Source organism: Penaeus japonicus, unplaced genomic scaffold, assembly GCF_977035675.1.
Source record: "Penaeus japonicus unplaced genomic scaffold, GWHDUDI00000001_assembly GWHDUDI00000009, whole genome shotgun sequence".
Classification (NCBI taxonomy): Eukaryota; Metazoa; Arthropoda; class Malacostraca; order Decapoda; family Penaeidae; genus Penaeus; species Penaeus japonicus.
In genome coordinates this window covers 1,946,496-1,966,495 of record NW_028234411.1, presented here as the reverse complement: position 1 = coordinate 1,966,495, position 20,000 = coordinate 1,946,496, and the positions used below count along the sequence as shown (strand labels likewise).

At 40.1% G+C, this 20,000-nt stretch overlaps 1 protein-coding gene across 1 annotated transcript in view; it reads left to right on the top strand.

Annotated features, from left to right (window-relative positions):
• The first annotated feature begins 9,818 nt into the window (after window positions 1-9,818).
• LOC122259257 (uncharacterized) overlaps window positions 9,819-20,000 on the top strand; it is a 19,971-nt gene continuing 9,789 nt past the window's right edge. Inside the window, exons 1-10 of the mRNA XM_086539462.1 lie at window positions 9,819-13,645; window positions 13,875-14,342; window positions 14,572-15,039; window positions 15,269-15,736; window positions 15,966-16,433; window positions 16,663-17,130; window positions 17,360-17,827; window positions 18,059-18,526; window positions 18,720-18,767; window positions 19,118-19,693. Coding sequence (XP_086395588.1) covers window positions 13,054-13,645; window positions 13,875-14,342; window positions 14,572-15,039; window positions 15,269-15,736; window positions 15,966-16,433; window positions 16,663-17,130; window positions 17,360-17,827; window positions 18,059-18,526; window positions 18,720-18,767; window positions 19,118-19,693 — 4,492 coding nt within the window. The 5' untranslated portion in view covers window positions 9,819-13,053. The remainder of the gene's footprint in view (window positions 13,646-13,874; window positions 14,343-14,571; window positions 15,040-15,268; window positions 15,737-15,965; window positions 16,434-16,662; window positions 17,131-17,359; window positions 17,828-18,058; window positions 18,527-18,719; window positions 18,768-19,117; window positions 19,694-20,000) is intronic.

Below are 20,000 nucleotides of genomic sequence, written 5' to 3'. Positions count from 1 at the left end.
GTGTGTGCCGTGTGCTTTTAGTCTGCAAAGAATGCTAGTTTGGAGACAAGTAGAGTGAGTAACCGGGTTACTCAGGGAGGAGTTATCTTGTAAATAGATTTTACATATATATCTTACGTCATAAAATGTAAGATTTATAGTTTATAACATCTACATGTACAAAATGCGTATGCGTGTGTTTGAAGGTGCGCGTCCGGAAATATACCGGCATCAGGTCACTTGACAGTCAGATGACTAAGAGGCAGAGATATGTCGGTATGGTTGGGGATTATCACCTTGCCATCAGAATCATCAGGCTAAAGGTAATGCTTACTTGCCTCCGGTACCACCCTATCACACATACGGGTAATTGCATTATTTATGTCCTCGTAATAGCGCGAGAATATATCTAAAATATTTTCATTTTGGCATGTCTCTATCCATTACTCTGTAGTTTTGGTTATTTGAATAAGTCAAGTTATCTAGTTAAATTTCAAAGTTTTTAAAAGACCCGTGACAGCTGGAGAAATGTTAGTTTCTCGAGGGACCAATCAATCAGCAACAATAATATAAAATGCATATGTGGCATGAATCAATGAGTCAGTGATGTTCCTAAAATCATATATTACATATTATGAATAATAAGATTTCCTTCGTCTAATATATATATTGGTACGCATGATGTACAGGCATCGCATCATATCTGTTAATAATTGGTGGAATAGATTACATGTTTCTCTGTTAATTTGAAAAATTTGATGGGACCTGCAAAATATTATGGTTGTTTAATTTTCTTGTTTCAGTTGAAAATCCAGAGTGTCGTTCTGGTGTGCTGCGACTTGAAGCGTCCCTCAACCAGTCGCTAAGTGATGGGGGTGACATATTGCTGAGAGTTTCTGCCATACTTAATGACAATAGACCAGATATACCAGATGCTTTGAGAGCTGATCTCGGCAGTTGTGCTGAAGACTTGGAAAGTCTTTTCACTGCGACTTTGGACTTGGCCAAAAATGTTGGACTGTTAGTAGAGAGTGGCACAGGAGCTTGTCCTGTCCAACAGATGGAAGAGCTTCTGTCCAAGCTGGAGGCCAAAAATGAAGAATTGGCTGAATATGCCCAGGAGTTATCACAACTTCCAGCAGCTTCATCAGATGAATCGGCTTCCCTTGTTACTGTCATAACGGATGTTTACGCGGTCTGTGTGTCGGTGCAAGTTGAGTTTATCACAATCTTTGTTGAAGTGTCAGAAATATTCAGCAATGACGATAGCAGTAAGTATAGATGTTACATGAATTTCTCTGAGCGAGATTTCTGAACACAAATTATATATCATCTATTATAGGATTTCCTTCGTGTGATACTTCTATTGGCATGTATGACATAAGGCCATCTCATTATATCAATAAGTAATTGCAGGAATAGGTTACCTGCTTCTCTGTTAATTTGAAAAGTTTGATGGGACCTGCAAAATATTATGGTTGTTTAATTTTCTTGTTTCAGTTGAAAATCCAGAGTGTCGTTCTGGTGTGCTGCGACTTGAAGCGTCCCTCAACCAGTCGCTAAGTGATGGGGGTGACATATTGCTGAGAGTTTCTGCCATACTTAATGACAATAGACCAGATATACCAGATGCTTTGAGAGCTGATCTCGGCAGTTGTGCTGAAGACTTGGAAAGTCTTTTCACTGCGACTTTGGACTTGGCCAAAAATGTTGGACTGTTAGTAGAGAGTGGCACAGGAGCTTGTCCTGTCCAACAGATGGAAGAGCTTCTGTCCAAGCTGGAGGCCAAAAATGAAGAATTGGCTGAATATGCCCAGGAGTTATCACAACTTCCAGCAGCTTCATCAGATGAATCGGCTTCCCTTGTTACTGTCATAACGGATGTTTACGCGGTCTGTGTGTCGGTGCAAGTTGAGTTTATCACAATCTTTGTTGAAGTGTCAGAAATATTCAGCAATGACGATAGCAGTAAGTATAGATGTTACATGAATTTCTCTGAGCGAGATTTCTGAACACAAATTATATATTATCTATTATAGGATTTCCTTCGTGTGATACTTCTATTGGCATGTATGACATACAGGCATCTCATTATATGAATAAGTAATTGCAGGAATAGGTTACCTGTTTATCTGTTAATTTGAAAAGTTTGATGGGACCTGCAAAATATTATGGTTGTTTAATTTTCTTGTTTCAGTTGAAAATCCAGAGTGTCGTTCTGGTGTGCTGCGACTTGAAGCGTCCCTCAACCAGTCGCTAAGTGATGGGGGTGACATATTGCTGAGAGTTTCTGCCATACTTAATGACAATAGACCAGATATACCAGATGCTTTGAGAGCTGATCTCGGCAGTTGTGCTGAAGACTTGGAAAGTCTTTTCACTGCGACTTTGGACTTGGCCCAAAATGTTGGACTGTTAGTAGAGAGTGGCACAGGAGCTTGTCCTGTCCAACAGATGGAAGAGCTTCTGTCCAAGCTGGAGGCCAAAAATGAAGAATTGGCTGAATATGCCCAGGAGTTATCACAACTTCCAGCAGCTTCATCAGATGAATCGGCTTCCCTTGTTACTGTCATAACGAATGTTTACACGGTCTGTGTGTCGGTGCAAGTTGAGTTTATCACAATCTTTGTTGAAGTGTCAGAAATATTCAGCAATGACGATAGCAGTAAGTATAAATATAGCATGAATTTCTCTGAGAGAGATTTTTTAATACAAATTATATATCATCTATAATAGGATTTCCTTCGTGTGATACTTCTTTTGGCATGTATGACATATAGGGATCTCATTATATGAATAAGTAATTGCTGGAATAGGTTACCTGTTTATCTGTTAATTTGAAAAGTTTGATGGGACCTGCAAAATATTATGGTTGCTTAATTTTCCTGTTTCAGTTAAAAATCGAGAGTGTCGTTCTGGTGTGCTACGACTTGAAGCCTCCCTCAACCAGTCGCTAAGTGATGGGGGTGACATATTGCTGAGAGTTTCTGCCATACTTAATGACAATAGACCAGATATACCAGATGCTTTGAGAGCTGATCTCGGCAGTTGTGCTGAAGACTTGGAAAGTCTTTTCACTGCGACTTTGGACTTGGCCAAAAATGTTGGACTGTTAGTAGAGAGTGGCACAGGAGCTTGTCCTGTCCAACAGATGGAAGAGCTTCTGTCCAAGCTGGAGGCCAAAAATGAAGAATTGGCTGAATATGCCAAGGAGTTATCACAACTTCCAGCAGCTTCATCAGATGAATCGGCTTCCCTTGTTACTGTCATAACGGATGTTTACGCGGTCTGTGTGTCGGTGCAAGTTGAGTTTATCACAATCTTTGTTGAAGTGTCAGAAATATTCAGCAATGACGATAGCAGTAAGTATAGATGTTACATGAATTTCTCTGAGAGAGATTTTTTAATACAAATTATATATCATCTATAATAGGATTTCCTTCGTGTGATACTTCTTTTGGCATGTATGACATATAGGGATCTCATTATATGAATAAGTAATTGCTGGAATAGGTTACCTGTTTATCTGTTAATTTGAAAAGTTTGATGGGACCTGCAAAATATTATGGTTGCTTAATTTTCCTGTTTCAGTTAAAAATCGAGAGTGTCGTTCTGGTGTGCTACGACTTGAAGCCTCCCTCAACCAGTCGCTAAGTGATGGGGGTGACATATTGCTGAGAGTTTCTGCCATACTTAATGACAATAGACCAGATATACCAGATGCTTTGAGAGCTGATCTCGGCCGTTGTGCTGAAGACTTGGAAAGTCTTTTCACTGCGACTTTGGACTTGGCCAAAAGTGTGGGACTGTTAGTAGAGAGTGGCACAGGAGCTTGTCCTGTCCAACAGATGGAAGAGCTTCTGTCCAAGCTGGAGGCCAAAAATGAAGAATTGGCTGAATATGCCCAGGAGTTATCACAACTTCCAGCAGCTTCATCAGATGAATCGGCTTCCCTTGTTACTGTCATAACGAATGTTTACACGGTCTGTGTGTCGGTGCAAGTTGAGTTTATCACAATCTTTGTTGAAGTGTCAGAAATATTCAGCAATGAAGATAACAGTAAGTATAAATATAGCATGAATTTCTCTGAGCGAGATTTCTGAACACAAATTATATATTATCTATTATAGGATTTCCTTCGTGTGATACTTCTATTGGCATGTATGACATAAGGGCATGTCATTATATGAATAAGTAATTGCAGGAATAGGTTACCTGCTTCTCTGTTAATTTGAAAAGTTTGATGGGACCTGCAAAATATTATGGTTGTTTAATTTTCTTGTTTCAGTTGAAAATCCAGAGTGTCGTTCTGGTGTGCTGCGACTTGAAGCCTCCCTCAACCAGTCGCTAAGTGATGGGGGTGACATATTGCTGAGAGTTTCTGCCATACTTAATGACAATAGACCAGATATACCAGATGCTTTGAGAGCTGATCTCGGCAGTTGTGCTGAAGACTTGGAAAGTCTTTTCACTGCGACTTTGGACTTGGCCAAAAATGTTGGACTGTTAGTAGAGAGTGGCACAGGAGCTTGTCCTGTCCAACAGATGGAAGAGCTTCTGTCCAAGCTGGAGGCCAAAAATGAAGAATTGGCTGAATATGCCCAGGAGTTATCACAACTTCCAGCAGCTTCATCAGATGAATCGGCTTCCCTTGTTACTGTCATAACGAATGTTTACACGGTCTGTGTGTCGGTGCAAGTTGAGTTTATCACAATCTTTGTTGAAGTGTCAGAAATATTCAGCAATGAAGATAACAGTAAGTATAAATATAGCATGAATTTCTCTGAGAGAGATTTTTTAATACAAATTATATATCATCTATAATAGGATTTCCTTCGTGTGATACTTCTTTTGGCATGTATGACATATAGGGATCTCATTATATGAATAAGTAATTGCTGGAATAGGTTACCTGTTTATCTGTTAATTTGAAAAGTTTGATGGGACCTGCAAAATATTATGGTTGCTTAATTTTCCTGTTTCAGTTAAAAATCGAGAGTGTCGTTCTGGTGTGCTACGACTTGAAGCCTCCCTCAACCAGTCGCTAAGTGATGGGGGTGACATATTGCTGAGAGTTTCTGCCATACTTAATGACAATAGACCAGATATACCAGATGCTTTGAGAGCTGATCTCGGCCGTTGTGCTGAAGACTTGGAAAGTCTTTTCACTGCGACTTTGGACTTGGCCAAAAATGTTGGACTGTTAGTAGAGAGTGGCACAGGAGCTTGTCCTGTCCAACAGATGGAAGAGCTTCTGTCCAAGCTGGAGGCCAAAAATGAAGAATTGGCTGAATATGCCCAGGAGTTATCACAACTTCCAGCAGCTTCATCAGATGAATCGGCTTCCCTTGTTACTGTCATAACGGATGTTTACGCGGTCTGTGTGTCGGTGCAAGTTGAGTTTATCACAATCTTTGTTGAAGTGTCAGAAATATTCAGCAATGACGATAGCAGTAAGTATATGTTTAGCATGACTTTGTCTCAGTTAGCGATATTCCTCGCTCATTAATTACATCTTATGTATAATAGGATTTCCTTCGTGTGATACTTCTATTGGCATGCATTAAGTACAGGCATCTCATTATATGAATTGATAAATTCTAGGATAGGTTACCTGTTTCTCTGTTAATTTGAAAAGTTTGATGGTACCTGCAAAATATTATGGTTACTTAATTTTCTTGTTTCAGTTGAAAATCCAGAGTGTCGTTCTGGTGTACTGCGACTTGAAGCCTCCCTCAACCAGTCGCTAAGTGATGGGGGTGACATATTGCTGAGAGTTGCTGCTATACTTAACGATTCTAGACCAGATATAGCACTTTCTCTGAGAGATGATCTCAGCCGTTGTGCTGCAGATTTGAAAGGTCTTACCACTGTGACTTTGGTCTTGGCCAGATATGTGAGACTGTTAGTAGAGAGTGGTACAGGAGCTTGTCCTGTCCAACAGATGGAAGAGCTTCTGTCCGAGCTGGAGGCCAAAAATGAAGAATTGGCTGAATATGCCGATAGGTTATCAAAGCTTCCAGCAGCTTCATCAGTTGAATCTGCTTTTCTTCTTTCTGTCATAACGGATGTTTACATGTTGTGCGTGTCGACGCATCTTGAGTTCATCACAATTTTTGATGAAGTGTCACATATATTCAGCAATGAAGAGACCAGTAAGTATATATATTTGGCATGAAATTCAGTGATGTTTCTCAACTCATAAATTACATCTTTCGTTTAATAGGATTAATTCATGTAATACATATATTGGCATGTATAAAGTACAAGTATCTGACTGCAAGCATTAATAACCGCTGGAATTATTCACCCCTTTTTCTTTCCATTTAAAAAATCATTTATATTGAAATATTTGGTGGGACTTGTGTAATATTGTGGCAGTTAAATTTTCTTGTTAAAGGTCTCGTAAACCATAATAATATTTCCTGAAATAAAATCAGCCTTTAATAATAAATTAAAAGGAAGGAGGTATTTCATGACTGTACAACTTGGGTGAAATATTGGTACTAAAGATAAACAATTATTGGTTCACATACCTGATTGTAATTCCAGATGTTGCAACTGTTCCAGTAAGCACTGTCCGGATTGCAGTAGAGGGGGGTAAGTGATATATTTGGAATGTAGGAATTATATAGAAACACTAAAACATATCGCAAACAACTTTTACATAATTAATCAAGGCATTTAGTATTTGCAAAGTTATAAGCATTTTTTTTTTAATGAATTGCAAGCGATATTTAGACTCCTTAAAGTAAAATTATTTTACAGCACTATGAAATCCTCCTGAATATCTTCAGCTTTGGTACGCATCTACAATAACCCAAGTACTTTACATTTCTCTTTAACTCATAATGCATTTTACAGATATTCAGTTCAGCTTCCAAAAAACTCCCTGATAATTATAGGTAACAGAAAGCAAGACTACAGATCTTACAACTTCAGGTCTTCTCACGAATGTTCCTATTTCAGAATTGGAAAGTTGTATATCAAGATGGTGTAAAATGTTAAATAGTTCTATCTTACCTTTCACATAATATCAATTGATCAGAAAAATATAACACCATTTATATATTTCATGCTTTGTTATATAACTCACAGCATTGTTTTCTTACATCAGTTCTAGAAAAGCCATGTCGAGATCGCATTGTTGTGTTGCAGTCCTCAATCAACCAATCAATGTCTGATATCATACAAATTGTAGATGATACTATTGAACAAATTGAGGAAAAAAATCCAGATATGCCTGATGATCTGGCCCAAAGAATCGCCATCTGCTTGGAAAACACATCAGCCCTTTTCAACAAGAGTCTGGAATTAACGGAGGCCCTTCAAGAGCTTACGAATAATCCACACTCTACGGAATCTTGTCCTGTAGATGATTTTGAGGAACTGTTAAAGGACTTGACGGCGAAGGCCACAGAATGGCAAGCTATCAATGACATAATAGCTGGACTACATCCGCCTGTACGGAGGGTGAAGAGAGTGGCTGCAATGGAAATTCTGTCCCAACTTCAGAATTTCCATGCTCATATCATTATAATATATGATAGGGTCACTGTGATTGTTATCCATATTATTCAAATATTTACCGCAATAGAACAGGAGGAAAATGCAAAAACAACTGAAATTGTAACTACAGAGAGGGACACAACTACCGAGTTGACAAGTGAAATTACTACGATCACACACAAAGGTAAAGTATGTCGTTTCATTCAAAACCATTTTCTGCGTTAAAAGCTTTAGTCTATAATAGCTTACGACTCGACCAATATTGGTTCGTAATTTTTAAGTGGAGACTAAACCAATTTTGTCTTTTGTCTTTTTCCATCCATACCGGTGTCATATTTTATTGATTTATGTAACTGTGTAATATACGCTTTACACACAGTATATATCTCCCAGTGAACACCGTAAATGTTGCATCATTAGGGTTTTGTTAATATATCAATACATTTACACTAAAATAGTATGAGAAGCGTGTGATGACGGGGGTTCCTAGATAAATGTAGCCTCACAATCGCAGCTCCGTGCTAATATCTACGTTTCCGAGAGAGGAGGAGAAGAAGAAGGAAGGGGTTCAGGAATGTTAGAAGCTACTTGCCAGACGTTGCCTATATTCAACCATAATAATGAATAACTGGGTATCTAATGATAATCGCCATATTAGTCAAGCTTACTTATGTTTTGTATATTCGATCTATAATAGCATTTATTTTATGTGAAACATTAGTGCTGAAAAAGAGTCTTATCATTAAGGCGGTTTACCCTTTGGTGTTGATATGAAAGTCGGTAAGTCATTGGCTTGTTTACTTGTACTGCGGGACTGATTTTCACTCACTTTTCAGTGTATTCATTTATCTACGATTCTTAATTTTTCAGACAGGAACTAATCATATAGGATTAGTGAATTCATGTAATGTATTATTATGAAATATTGTAGTTTGAATCAAGTAGATCGTTCATAGCCTTACAAATAACTGGATGGAACAGGGAAACTAGTGATCAGCTTTATGCACTTTATTAGAGGAAGAAGCATAATGCAGCATGGCTGGATAGATAGGATGTCTTGCTGGAATGCATATAGGGATTAGATCTGCTTCATCATAAAGTGGGGCGTCGTTTTATTCTTTCTCCTCATATAAAGCTACAGAAGAGGTTGGTAATAATACATCATAATTACAATGCTGGATCATGAACCAGCAACTATTACGATTCTACGTAATGATAAGACGGTCCCAGTAACTACAATGTCAGTTACCACTACAGAAAAGCGTGTTAAGTGGCCTAATTGGAATATAACAATTATAATTAAATATTGATATATCAAACAATGTTATGACTGTCCCAGTGACAACAAATTGCCACTAGAAAATGGAGGTAAAGATTTTTTTTGAAATGTAATAAAATGAAACAATGTAACTTGAAACAAGTAACTTTTGATCATAAACCTATTATTATTTCTGTTCCAGTGGATGTCCCTACTGTCCCAGATACGACTATTCCAGTTACTACTGTTGAAACTACAGAAGAGGGAGGTAAGTGGTACATAAGGGATTCTGGAATTATAATGAAACTTTGTAACTGCAAACGAGCAACTTTTACAATGATGAGCAACTACATCATGGATAATCTACCAAAGACATACACACACACATACACACAGACACGTACACGCACACACATACACAGATACAGAAAGTGAGACAAAGAGAGAGAAATAGAGAGAGAGAGAAAGGATAAGCCAGATTGGCGGAGCAGATGCTACGCCGGGCTTCTATGTACTGAGGCGAGCCCGCATAGAGAGTAAGAGAAAAAGAGAGAGAGAGAGTGTGTGTGTGAAAGAGTTACTGGGAGAGAAGCTCGACGGAGGAATCATAAGCAACCGTTACCGAGTAAATCGTCGGTTGTAGATTCGTGCACTCGAGTTCGGTCGGGATTGAGTCCTCACACATCACGTGCGCCTGCCAGTGCATACCATAATATTGCAACCCAATTGTTGGGCAAACGGCAGGTTCAATTTCTCTACTAATTACATATTTCATATAGGACCATTTTTTTAAACATCATGGTTTCGGGCGTTACCAAACTGTAAATAACTTGCGTGGGGCCGGACCGAAAACTCAAATCGATTTTTTCAAACGTCAAGACAGTGCGGTGGGCCGGCCCCAAAATGTTTTCGGACGGCCCAAATATTTGCGACAGTTGGTAGCCCTGCGTCCGCAGAAAGCGCGCCAAAGGATCGAATAACCATGGCGAGCGGGAAGGATAAAACTTGTTTGCTCTCGGAAGATCAGAGGAAATTGTTGATTTCTCTCATCGCTGACCATAGCCGATTAGCCGATCGCATTTTTTTTCGTTATGGTGTCTATAATATTTTCGGGCAAGTCCATACAATTACTAACCCGATTTTTCATGTTCAGGTTGGTAAGGTATTGTTTCGGTCCGGTACGAAGTTTAAAAAAACGGCCCATAGTAATGTCTTAAAATGGCAAACTTTTATTTTTTCTATATATGGAAGCTTTCAACCCTGTCGTAAGCTAAATGGAAAGGGTCGTTTCATTCCTTTCTCTCCCATTAAACTACAGTAGATCATTTCATCTGCATATGAAGTGATCTTGCACCCCACTGGGAGTGGAATGTCGAGGATGCTTAACATGAGGGTGTTAAACAGAGCCAGGCTAAGGACCCCCCTTGTGGGGTGCCATTCTCCAGGGGCAAATGCCTGGAAAGGTGACCTTGGAAATTGACTCTGGCAATTCTGTTCTGAAAATAGTCACCTATCCAGGCAAGCAGTCTGCCTTTGATTCCCTTGCGGATCAGGATCTCTTGAATGGGCTCGCCAGTTCAAAAGCCTTCTCCAGGTCCAGGAAGACAATGACGGAGCTGGTGTTGCTGACAGTGCTCAGTGAGGTGGCCATGCTGTGAGCAGTGCTCTTACCCCTTGTGAACCCATGTAGGTGTTCATGTGGAGGTCCCAACTTCCATTGGAGCCGGTTCAGTACCATTCTCTCTAGAGAGATGGGACGGTACCGTCCCGCCTCCTTTGGTTTAGGGATGGGAACTATGTCAGCCCTCTTCCAGCACTGTGGTAGTGAGGAAGTCTCCCAGGACTTGTTGATGAGGTGCAAGAATGCAAGCTTACCTTCATGTCCTAGGTGGGAAATGATGGGATAGGAGATCCCATCACAACCCGGGGCTAACCAGGAACGTCTTATACGTCTTATACGTCTACCGTAATTCCCTCAGAGAAAACATGGCATCTGCGTCATCAGGCCTTTTCTCTGAAGAGGGCATCCCTTCCTGGAAGCAATTCCTCTTGACATGCCCTCAACTCTGCTGGTAGGCTGGCAGAGAACTCGAATGCCAGTCTCTCCGCCTCCAACCGCAGGTCATGGTGGATCTTTCTGGTTGCTGAGCGATTTGTGGCCCGTCTGATACGGTTCCACAGCTCTGAAAGTGAGGTTTGGTAGCCAAAGGACTCACACCACTCCAGCCACTTTTCCTGCTTTACCCTCTTAGCAGTTTCCTGAGCATGCCTGAGAGCCTCTCTCAAAAGAGCATGGTTCCCAGGAGTTCTCTGTCTGCGGAAGTGTCTTCTGAACATTTTAATTCTGTGGTTGACATCCTTAATCTCATCATTGTAATACCAGGCGTCTTTGAAACACCTGGACCATGGGCGAGTTTTGGGGATGATCTCTGAGGCTGCTTCGTCTATGGCATTTACTAGTCTGGCCACATTATCATTAAGTGAGAATTCACTGGTTCTGAGGCACCTGGCCAGGGCTTCCTGGAAAGCTTTCCAGTTGGCCCTGTCCACCTTCCATCGAGGATTGTGCCGGGGCATGGGTGCCTGGCCAGTGTCCAAGATGGTGGTGACTATCCCATTGTAATTGCTTGTGGCAGTGTTGTCCACAGACCAACTAAATCTCTCGCCCAGAGCTGCAGTGATAAAGGTAAGGTCAAGGACCCCCCCACCAATGAGTGTAGGCCCCTGGCTGTTGAGAAGAGCAATCTCGGGGCACGACTCAAGCACCTCGGTTATGTGGTAGCCTGCTGCATCACGATTCTGAGTGGGAGCCAAGATGGGGTGGTGAGCATTGAAGTCTCCCCCTATGAGAATTGGCTCATGTGCTGCAGCAGCACAGACTTCATTAATATCTAAGCTCCTATATTTTGGCCTGTTATACACATTGTACAGCTTGAGGGGACCCCCGGCCAAATGAATCTCAACGGCAAGGAATTCGACGCCTTCTCCACACTGCACAGGATCGGCAATCAAGGAGCAGGGGATAGTCGTTTTCACAGTCGTTTGCATACTCGGCAGCACGAAGGGATGATATCCCGAGAAGTGAACAGATTCCCCTGTTAGGGTCTCCTGGAGCATGACAACGTCAATGTTCCGAGATCGCACGATCGCGTGGAGAAGGGCATTCCTTGAGGAAAAGCTGTTGATATTCCACTGCAATATGCTTAGATTAGAAGGCATTGTGCTAATCTGAGTCCATTAAGTCTGTGTCGTCAACGACGTCGACATAATCGGTCTCAGTGTCCGACGCCCCAGTGTGGGTAATGTCAGACATTTCGAAGTCTGACAACTCCTCGGTAAGTTCCTCACTGAGCGTGATTTCCTCACTCGACTCGTCACTGTCGCCAGGACAGGTCGAGCCATTAATAGGGCTGGGTCTCCTGGGAGGTGGAGAACCCCTGGTCGCCTTGACCTTCATCCTGGATGGTCGTGGCTTCCTCACCCTTTGGGGTTTGGGTGCAGGCTCTACCAGTGTGGTCTTGGCCGCAGGTTTGGTGGGGAGACAAGTCTCGCCTTGGGGGTTTGTGGGGAGAGGAGTCTCTTCTTGAGTTGGAGTCGGTTTTGAGGCCACAAGGACTCATCTCCCTCGCTTTCAGAGCAGAAACAGTGAGTCATAGCCGTCATGGCGACCTTGACTGCCTTCTCCGTCTCCTCACTGGTACTCCCCAATGCTGTCACAACTGCTGTGACGACTGTCGTCAACAGGAGCGTCAAGTCCTACTCTGTAAACAGAGTTGGTCTCTCCGCTCTAGGGGTAGAGTTTATGGTGTTCCCAGACCCCTTCAGCATTTGTTTCCGTCTTGGAACTCCCACCAGAGCCAGAAACTCCTTTGTGTTAGAGGTGTCCGTCGGTGGTTTCGCTCTATCACGCCATATACCTCTAGAACATCTAACATTTATAACAGAAATGTTTCATACCTACGTGGGTGTAGTAGAAGAATGAATAATGTATGTGTGCAGGGTGCTTTTAGTATGCAAAGTTTGCATGCTAAAATATATCTAAAATATTTTCAATCTGGCATGTCTCTATCCGTTACTCTGTAGTTTTGGTTATTTGAATAAATCAAGTTCTCTAGTTAAATTTCAAAGTTTTTAAAAGACCAGTGACAGCTAGAGAAATGTTAGTTTCTGGAGTGACCAATCAATTAGCAACAATAATATAAAATACATATGTGGCATGAATCAATGAGTCAATGATGTTCCTCAAATCATAAATTACATATTATGAATGATAAGATTTCATTCGTCTAATACATTTATTGGTATATATGATGTACATGCATTTCATTATATCTCTTAGTAACTGCTGGAAATGGTTATCTGTTTTGCAATTCATACGAAAAATTGATAAGACCGGCAAAATATTATGTTGGTTTAATTTTCTTGTTTCAGTTGAAAATCCAGAGTGTCGTTCTGGTGTGCTGCGACTTGAAGCCTCCCTCAACCAGTCGCTAAGTGATGGGGGTGACATATTGCTGAGAGTTTCTGCCATACTTAATGACAATAGACCAGATATACCAGATGCTTTGAGAGCTGATCTCGGCAGTTGTGCTGAAGACTTGGAAAGTCTTTTCACTGCGACTTTGGACTTGGCCCAAAATGTTGGACTGTTAGTAGAGAGTGGCACAGGAGCTTGTCCTGTCCAACAGATGGAAGAGCTTCTGTCCAAGCTGGAGGCCAAAAATGAAGAATTGGCTGAATATGCTAATGAGTTATCACAACTTCCAGCAGCTTCATCAGATGAATCGGCTTCCCTTGTTACTGTCATAACGAATGTTTACACGGTCTGTGTGTCGGTGCAAGTTGAGTTTATCACAATCTTTGTTGAAGTGTCAGAAATATTCAGCAATGAAGATAACAGTAAGTATAAATATAGCATGAATTTCTCTGAGAGAGATTTTTTAATACAAATTATATATCATCTATAATAGGATTTCCTTCGTGTGATACTTCTTTTGGCATGTATGACATATAGGGATCTCATTATATGAATAAGTAATTGCTGGAATAGGTTACCTGTTTATCTGTTAATTTGAAAGGTTTGATGGGACCTGCAAAATATTATGGTTGCTTAATTTTCCTGTTTCAGTTAAAAATCGAGAGTGTCGTTCTGGTGTGCTACGACTTGAAGCCTCCCTCAACCAGTCGCTAAGTGATGGGGGTGACATATTGCTGAGAGTTTCTGCCATACTTAATGACAATAGACCAGATATACCAGATGCTTTGAGAGCTGATCTCGGCAGTTGTGCTGAAGACTTGGAAAGTCTTTTCACTGCGACTTTGGACTTGGCCCAAAATGTTGGACTGTTAGTAGAGAGTGGCACAGGAGCTTGTCCTGTCCAACAGCTGGAAGACCTTCTGTCCAAGCTGGAGGCCAAAAATGAAGAATTGGCTGAATATGCTAATGAGCTATCACAACTTCCAGCAGCTTCATCAGATGAATCGGCTTCCCTTGTTACTGTCATAACGAATGTTTACACGGTCTGTGTGTCGGTGCAAGTTGAGTTTATCACAATCTTTGTTCAAGTGTCAGAAATATTCAGCAATGAAGATAACAGTAAGTATAAATATAGCATGAATTTCTCTGAGAGAGATTTTTTAATACAAATTATATATCATCTATAATAGGATTTCCTTCGTGTGATACTTCTTTTGGCATGTATGACATATAGGGATCTCATTATATGAATAAGTAATTGCTGGAATAGCTTACCTGTTTATCTGTTAATTTGAAAAGTTTGATGGGACCTGCAAAATATTATGGTTGCTTAATTTTCCTGTTTCAGTTAAAAATCGAGAGTGTCGTTCTGGTGTGCTACGACTTGAAGCCTCCCTCAACCAGTCGCTAAGTGATGGGGGTGACATATTGCTGAGAGTTTCTGCCATACTTAATGACAATAGACCAGATATACCAGATGCTTTGAGAGCTGATCTCGGCAGTTGTGCTGAAGACTTGGAAAGTCTTTTCACTGCGACTTTGGACTTGGCCAAAAATGTTGGACTGTTAGTAGAGAGTGGCAAAGGAGCTTGTCCTGTCCAACAGATGGAAGAGCTTCTGTCCAAGCTGGAGGCCAAAAATGAAGAATTGGCTGAATATGCTAATGAGTTATCACAACTTCCAGCAGCTTCATCAGATGAATCGGCTTCCCTTGTTACTGTCATAACGAATGTTTACACGGTCTGTGTGTCGGTGCAAGTTGAGTTTATCACAATCTTTGTTGAAGTGTCAGAAATATTCAGCAATGAAGATAACAGTAAGTATAAATATAGCATGAATTTCTCTGAGAGAGATTTTTTAATACAAATTATATATCATCTATAATAGGATTTCCTTCGTGTGATACTTCTTTTGGCATGTATGACATATAGGGATCTCATTATATGAATAAGTAATTGCTGGAATAGCTTACCTGTTTATCTGTTAATTTGAAAAGTTTGATGGGACCTGCAAAATATTATGGTTGCTTAATTTTCCTGTTTCAGTTAAAAATCGAGAGTGTCGTTCTGGTGTGCTACGACTTGAAGCCTCCCTCAACCAGTCGCTAAGTGATGGGGGTGACATATTGCTGAGAGTTTCTGCCATACTTAATGACAATAGACCAGATATACCAGATGCTTTGAGAGCTGATCTCGGCCGTTGTGCTGTAGACTTGGAAAGTCTTTTCACTGCGACTTTGGACCTGGCAGAAAATGTTGGACTGTTAGTAGAGAGTGGCACAGGAGCTTGTCCTGTCCAACAGATGGAAGAGCTTCTGTCCAAGCTGGAGGCCAAAAATGAAGAATTGGCTGAATATGCTAATGAGTTATCACAACTTCCAGCAGCTTCATCAGATGAATCGGCTTCCCTTGTTACTGTCATAACGAATGTTTACACGGTCTGTGTGTCGGTGCAAGTTGAGTTTATCACAATCTTTGTTGAAGTGTCAGAAATATTCAGCAATGAAGATAACAGTAAGTATAAATATAGCATGAATTTCTCTGAGAGAGATTTTTTAATACAAATTATATATCATCTATAATAGGATTTCCTTCGTGTGATACTTCTTTTGGCATGTATGACATATAGGGATCTCATTATATGAATAAGTAATTGCTGGAATAGCTTACCTGTTTATCTGTTAATTTGAAAAGTTTGATGGGACCTGCAAAATATTATGGTTGCTTAATTTTCCTGTTTCAGTTAAAAATCGAGAGTGTCGTTCTGGTGTGCTACGACTTGAAGCCTCCCTCAACCAGTCGCTAAGTGATGGGGGTGACATATTGCTGAGAGTTTCTGCCATACTTAATGACAATAGACCAGATATACCAGATGCTTTGAGAGCTGATCTCGGCAGTTGTGCTGAAGACTTGGAAAGTCTTTTCACTGCGACTTTGGACTTGGCCAAAAATGTTGGACTGTTAGTACAGAGTGGCAAAGGAGCTTGTCCTGTCCAACAGATGGAAGAGCTTCTGTCCAAGCTGGAGGCCAAAAATGAAGAATTGGCTGAATATGCTAATGAGTTATCACAACTTCCAGCAGCTTCATCAGATGAATCGGCTTCCCTTGTTACTGTCATAACGAATGTTTACACGGTCTGTGTGTCGGTGCAAGTTGAGTTTATCACAATCTTTGTTGAAGTGTCAGAAATATTCAGCAATGAAGATAACAGTAAGTATAAATATAGCATGAATTTCTCTGAGAGAGATTTTTTAATACAAATTATATATCATCTATAATAGGATTTCCTTCGTGTGATACTTCTTTTGGCATGTATGACATATAGGGATCTCATTATATGAATAAGTAATTGCTGGAATAGCTTACCTGTTTATCTGTTAATTTGAAAAGTTTGATGGGACCTGCAAAATATTATGGTTGCTTAATTTTCCTGTTTCAGTTAAAAATCGAGAGTGTCGTTCTGGTGTGCTACGACTTGAAGCCTCCCTCAACCAGTCGCTAAGTGATGGGGGTGACATATTGCTGAGAGTTTCTGCCATACTTAATGACAATAGACCAGATATACCAGATGCTTTGAGAGCTGATCTCGGCAGTTGTGCTGAAGACTTGGAAAGTCTTTTCACTGCGACTTTGGACTTGGCCAAAAATGTTGGACTGTTAGTACAGAGTGGCAAAGGAGCTTGTCCTGTCCAACAGATGGAAGAGCTTCTGTCCAAGCTGGAGGCCAAAAATGAAGAATTGGCTGAATATGCTAATGAGTTATCACAACTTCCAGCAGCTTCATCAGATGAATCGGCTTCCCTTGTTACTGTCATAACGAATGTTTACACGGTCTGTGTGTCGGTGCAAGTTGAGTTTATCACAATCTTTGTTGAAGTGTCAGAAATATTCAGCAATGAAGATAACAGTAAGTATAAATATAGCATGAATTTCTCTGAGAGAGATTTTTTAATACAAATTATATATCATCTATAATAGGATTTCCTTCGTGTGATACTTCTTTTGGCATGTATGACATATAGGGATCTCATTATATGAATAAGTAATTGCTGGAATAGCTTACCTGTTTATCTGTTAATTTGAAAAGTTTGATGGGACCTGCAAAATATTATGGTTGCTTAATTTTCCTGTTTCAGTTAAAAATCGAGAGTGTCGTTCTGGTGTGCTACGACTTGAAGCCTCCCTCAACCAGTCGCTAAGTGATGGGGGTGACATATTGCTGAGAGTTTCTGCCATACTTAATGACAATAGACCAGATATACCAGATGCTTTGAGAGCTGATCTCGGCAGTTGTGCTGAAGACTTGGAAAGTCTTTTCACTGCGACTTTGGACTTGGCCCAAAATGTTGGACTGTTAGTACAGAGTGGCACAGGAGCTTGTCCTGTCCAACAGCTGGAAGACCTTCTGTCCAAGCTGGAGGCCAAAAATGAAGAATTGGCTGAATATGCTAATGAGCTATCACAACTTCCAGCAGCTTCATCAGATGAATCGGCTTCCCTTGTTACTGTCATAACGAATGTTTACACGGTCTGTGTGTCGGTGCAAGTTGAGTTTATCACAATCTTTGTTGAAGTATCTGAAATATTCAGCCAAGAAGTGACCAGTAAGTATATGTTTAGCATGACTTTGTCTCAGTTAGCGATATTCCTCGCTCATTAATTACATCTTATGTATAATAGGATTAACTTTTTTGTGATACACATGCATGCATTAAGTACAGGCATCTGATAATATGTATTGATAAATTCTAGGATAGGTTACTCCTTTTTTCTATTCATATGAAAGTATGGTGTGACCAGCAATATATTATGTTGGATTAATATTCTTGTTTCAGTTGAAAATCCAGAGTGTCGTTCTGGTGTGCTGCGACTTGAAGCCTCCCTCAACCAGTCGCTAAGTGATGGGGGTGACATATTGCTGAGAGTTGCTGCTATACTTAACGATTCTAGACCAGATATACCAGATTCTTTGAGAGATGATCTCAGCCGTTGTGCTGCAGATTTGAAAGGGCTTTCCTCTGTGACTTTGGTCTTGGCCAAATATGTGAGAATGTTAGTACAGAGTGGTACAGGAGCTTGTCCTGTCCAACAGATGGAAGAGCTTCTGTCCGAGCTGGAGGCCAAAAATGAAGAATTGGCTGAATATGCTAAGGAATTATCAAAGATTCCAGCAGCTTCATCAGTTGAATCTGTTTTCCTTTTTTCTGTCATAACGGATGTTTACATGTTGTGCGTGTCGACGCATCTTGAGTTCATCACAATTTTTGATGAAGTGTCACATATATTCAGCAATGAAGAGACCAGTAAGTATATATATTTGTCATGAAATTCAGTAATGTTCCTGAACTCTTAAATTACATATTTTTTTATAATAGGATTTACTTCATGTGATACATATATTGGCATATATGAGGTATTTCATGACTGTACAGTTTGAGTGAAATATTGAACTTAAGATAAACAATTATTGGTTCACATACCTGATTGTAATTCCAGATGTTGCAACTGTTCCAGAAAGCACTGTCCAGATTGCAGTAGAGGGGGGTAAGTGATATATTTGGAATGTAGGAATTATATAGAAACACTAAAACATATCGCAAACAACGTTTACATCATTAATCATGGCAAAGCTATTAAATATTGGCCTACATATCTTACAACTTCAGGTCTTCTCATGAATTTTCCTATTTCAGAAATGGGAAGTTGTATATTAAGATGGTGTAAAATGTTATACAGTTCTATCTTACCTTTCACATAATATCATGTGATCAGAAAAAAATATAACACCATATATAACAAAGCATGAAATATATAAAAGTCACAGCATTTTTTTAAATAAAGTATAACATGTCTTAAGATACTGCATATTTATTTTTGAAATTTTCTTACATCAGTTCTAGAAAAGCCATGTCGAGATCGCATTATTGTGTTGCAGTCCTCAATCAACCAATCAATGTCTGATATCATACAAATTGTAGATGATACTATTGAACAAATCGAGGAAAAAAATCCAGATATGCCTGATGATCTGGTCCAAAGAATCGCCATCTGGTTGGAAAACACATCAGCCCTTTTCAACAAGAGTCTGAAATTAACGGAGGCCCTTCAAGAGCTTACGAATAATCCACACTCTACGGAATCTTGTCCTGTAGATGATTTTGAGGAACTGTTAAAGGACTTGACGGCGAAGGCCACAGAATGGCAAGCTATCAATGACATAATAACTGGACTACATCCGCCGGTACGGAGGGTGAAGAGAGTGACTGTAATGGAAATTCTGTCCCAACTTAAGAATTTCCATGCATATATCATTATAATATATGATAGGTTCACTGTGATTGTTATCCATATCATTCAAATATTTACCGCAATAGAGGAGGAGGAAAATGCAAAAACAACTGAAATTGTAACTACAGAGAGGGACACAACTACCGAGTTCACAAGTACCATTACTACAATGATACACAAAGGTAAAGTATATCGTTTTAATCAAAACCATCTGCTACGTTAAAACCTCTAGTCATTAACCCTTAGCTTACGATTCGACCATTATTGGTTTGTAATTTTTTGCCGCAGACTACGGATCAATTTTGTCTTTTCTCTTTTCCCATCCATACTGGTGTCATATTTTATCAATTTATGTAAGTGCGTAATGTACACCTCTCTTCCCGTTGACCACTGTAAATGTGGCATTATTAGACATTTGTTAGTAAATTTACATATTTACGGTACAACAGTATGAGAAGTTTGTCCTGTGGGTGGGAGGGGGGGTGTCCA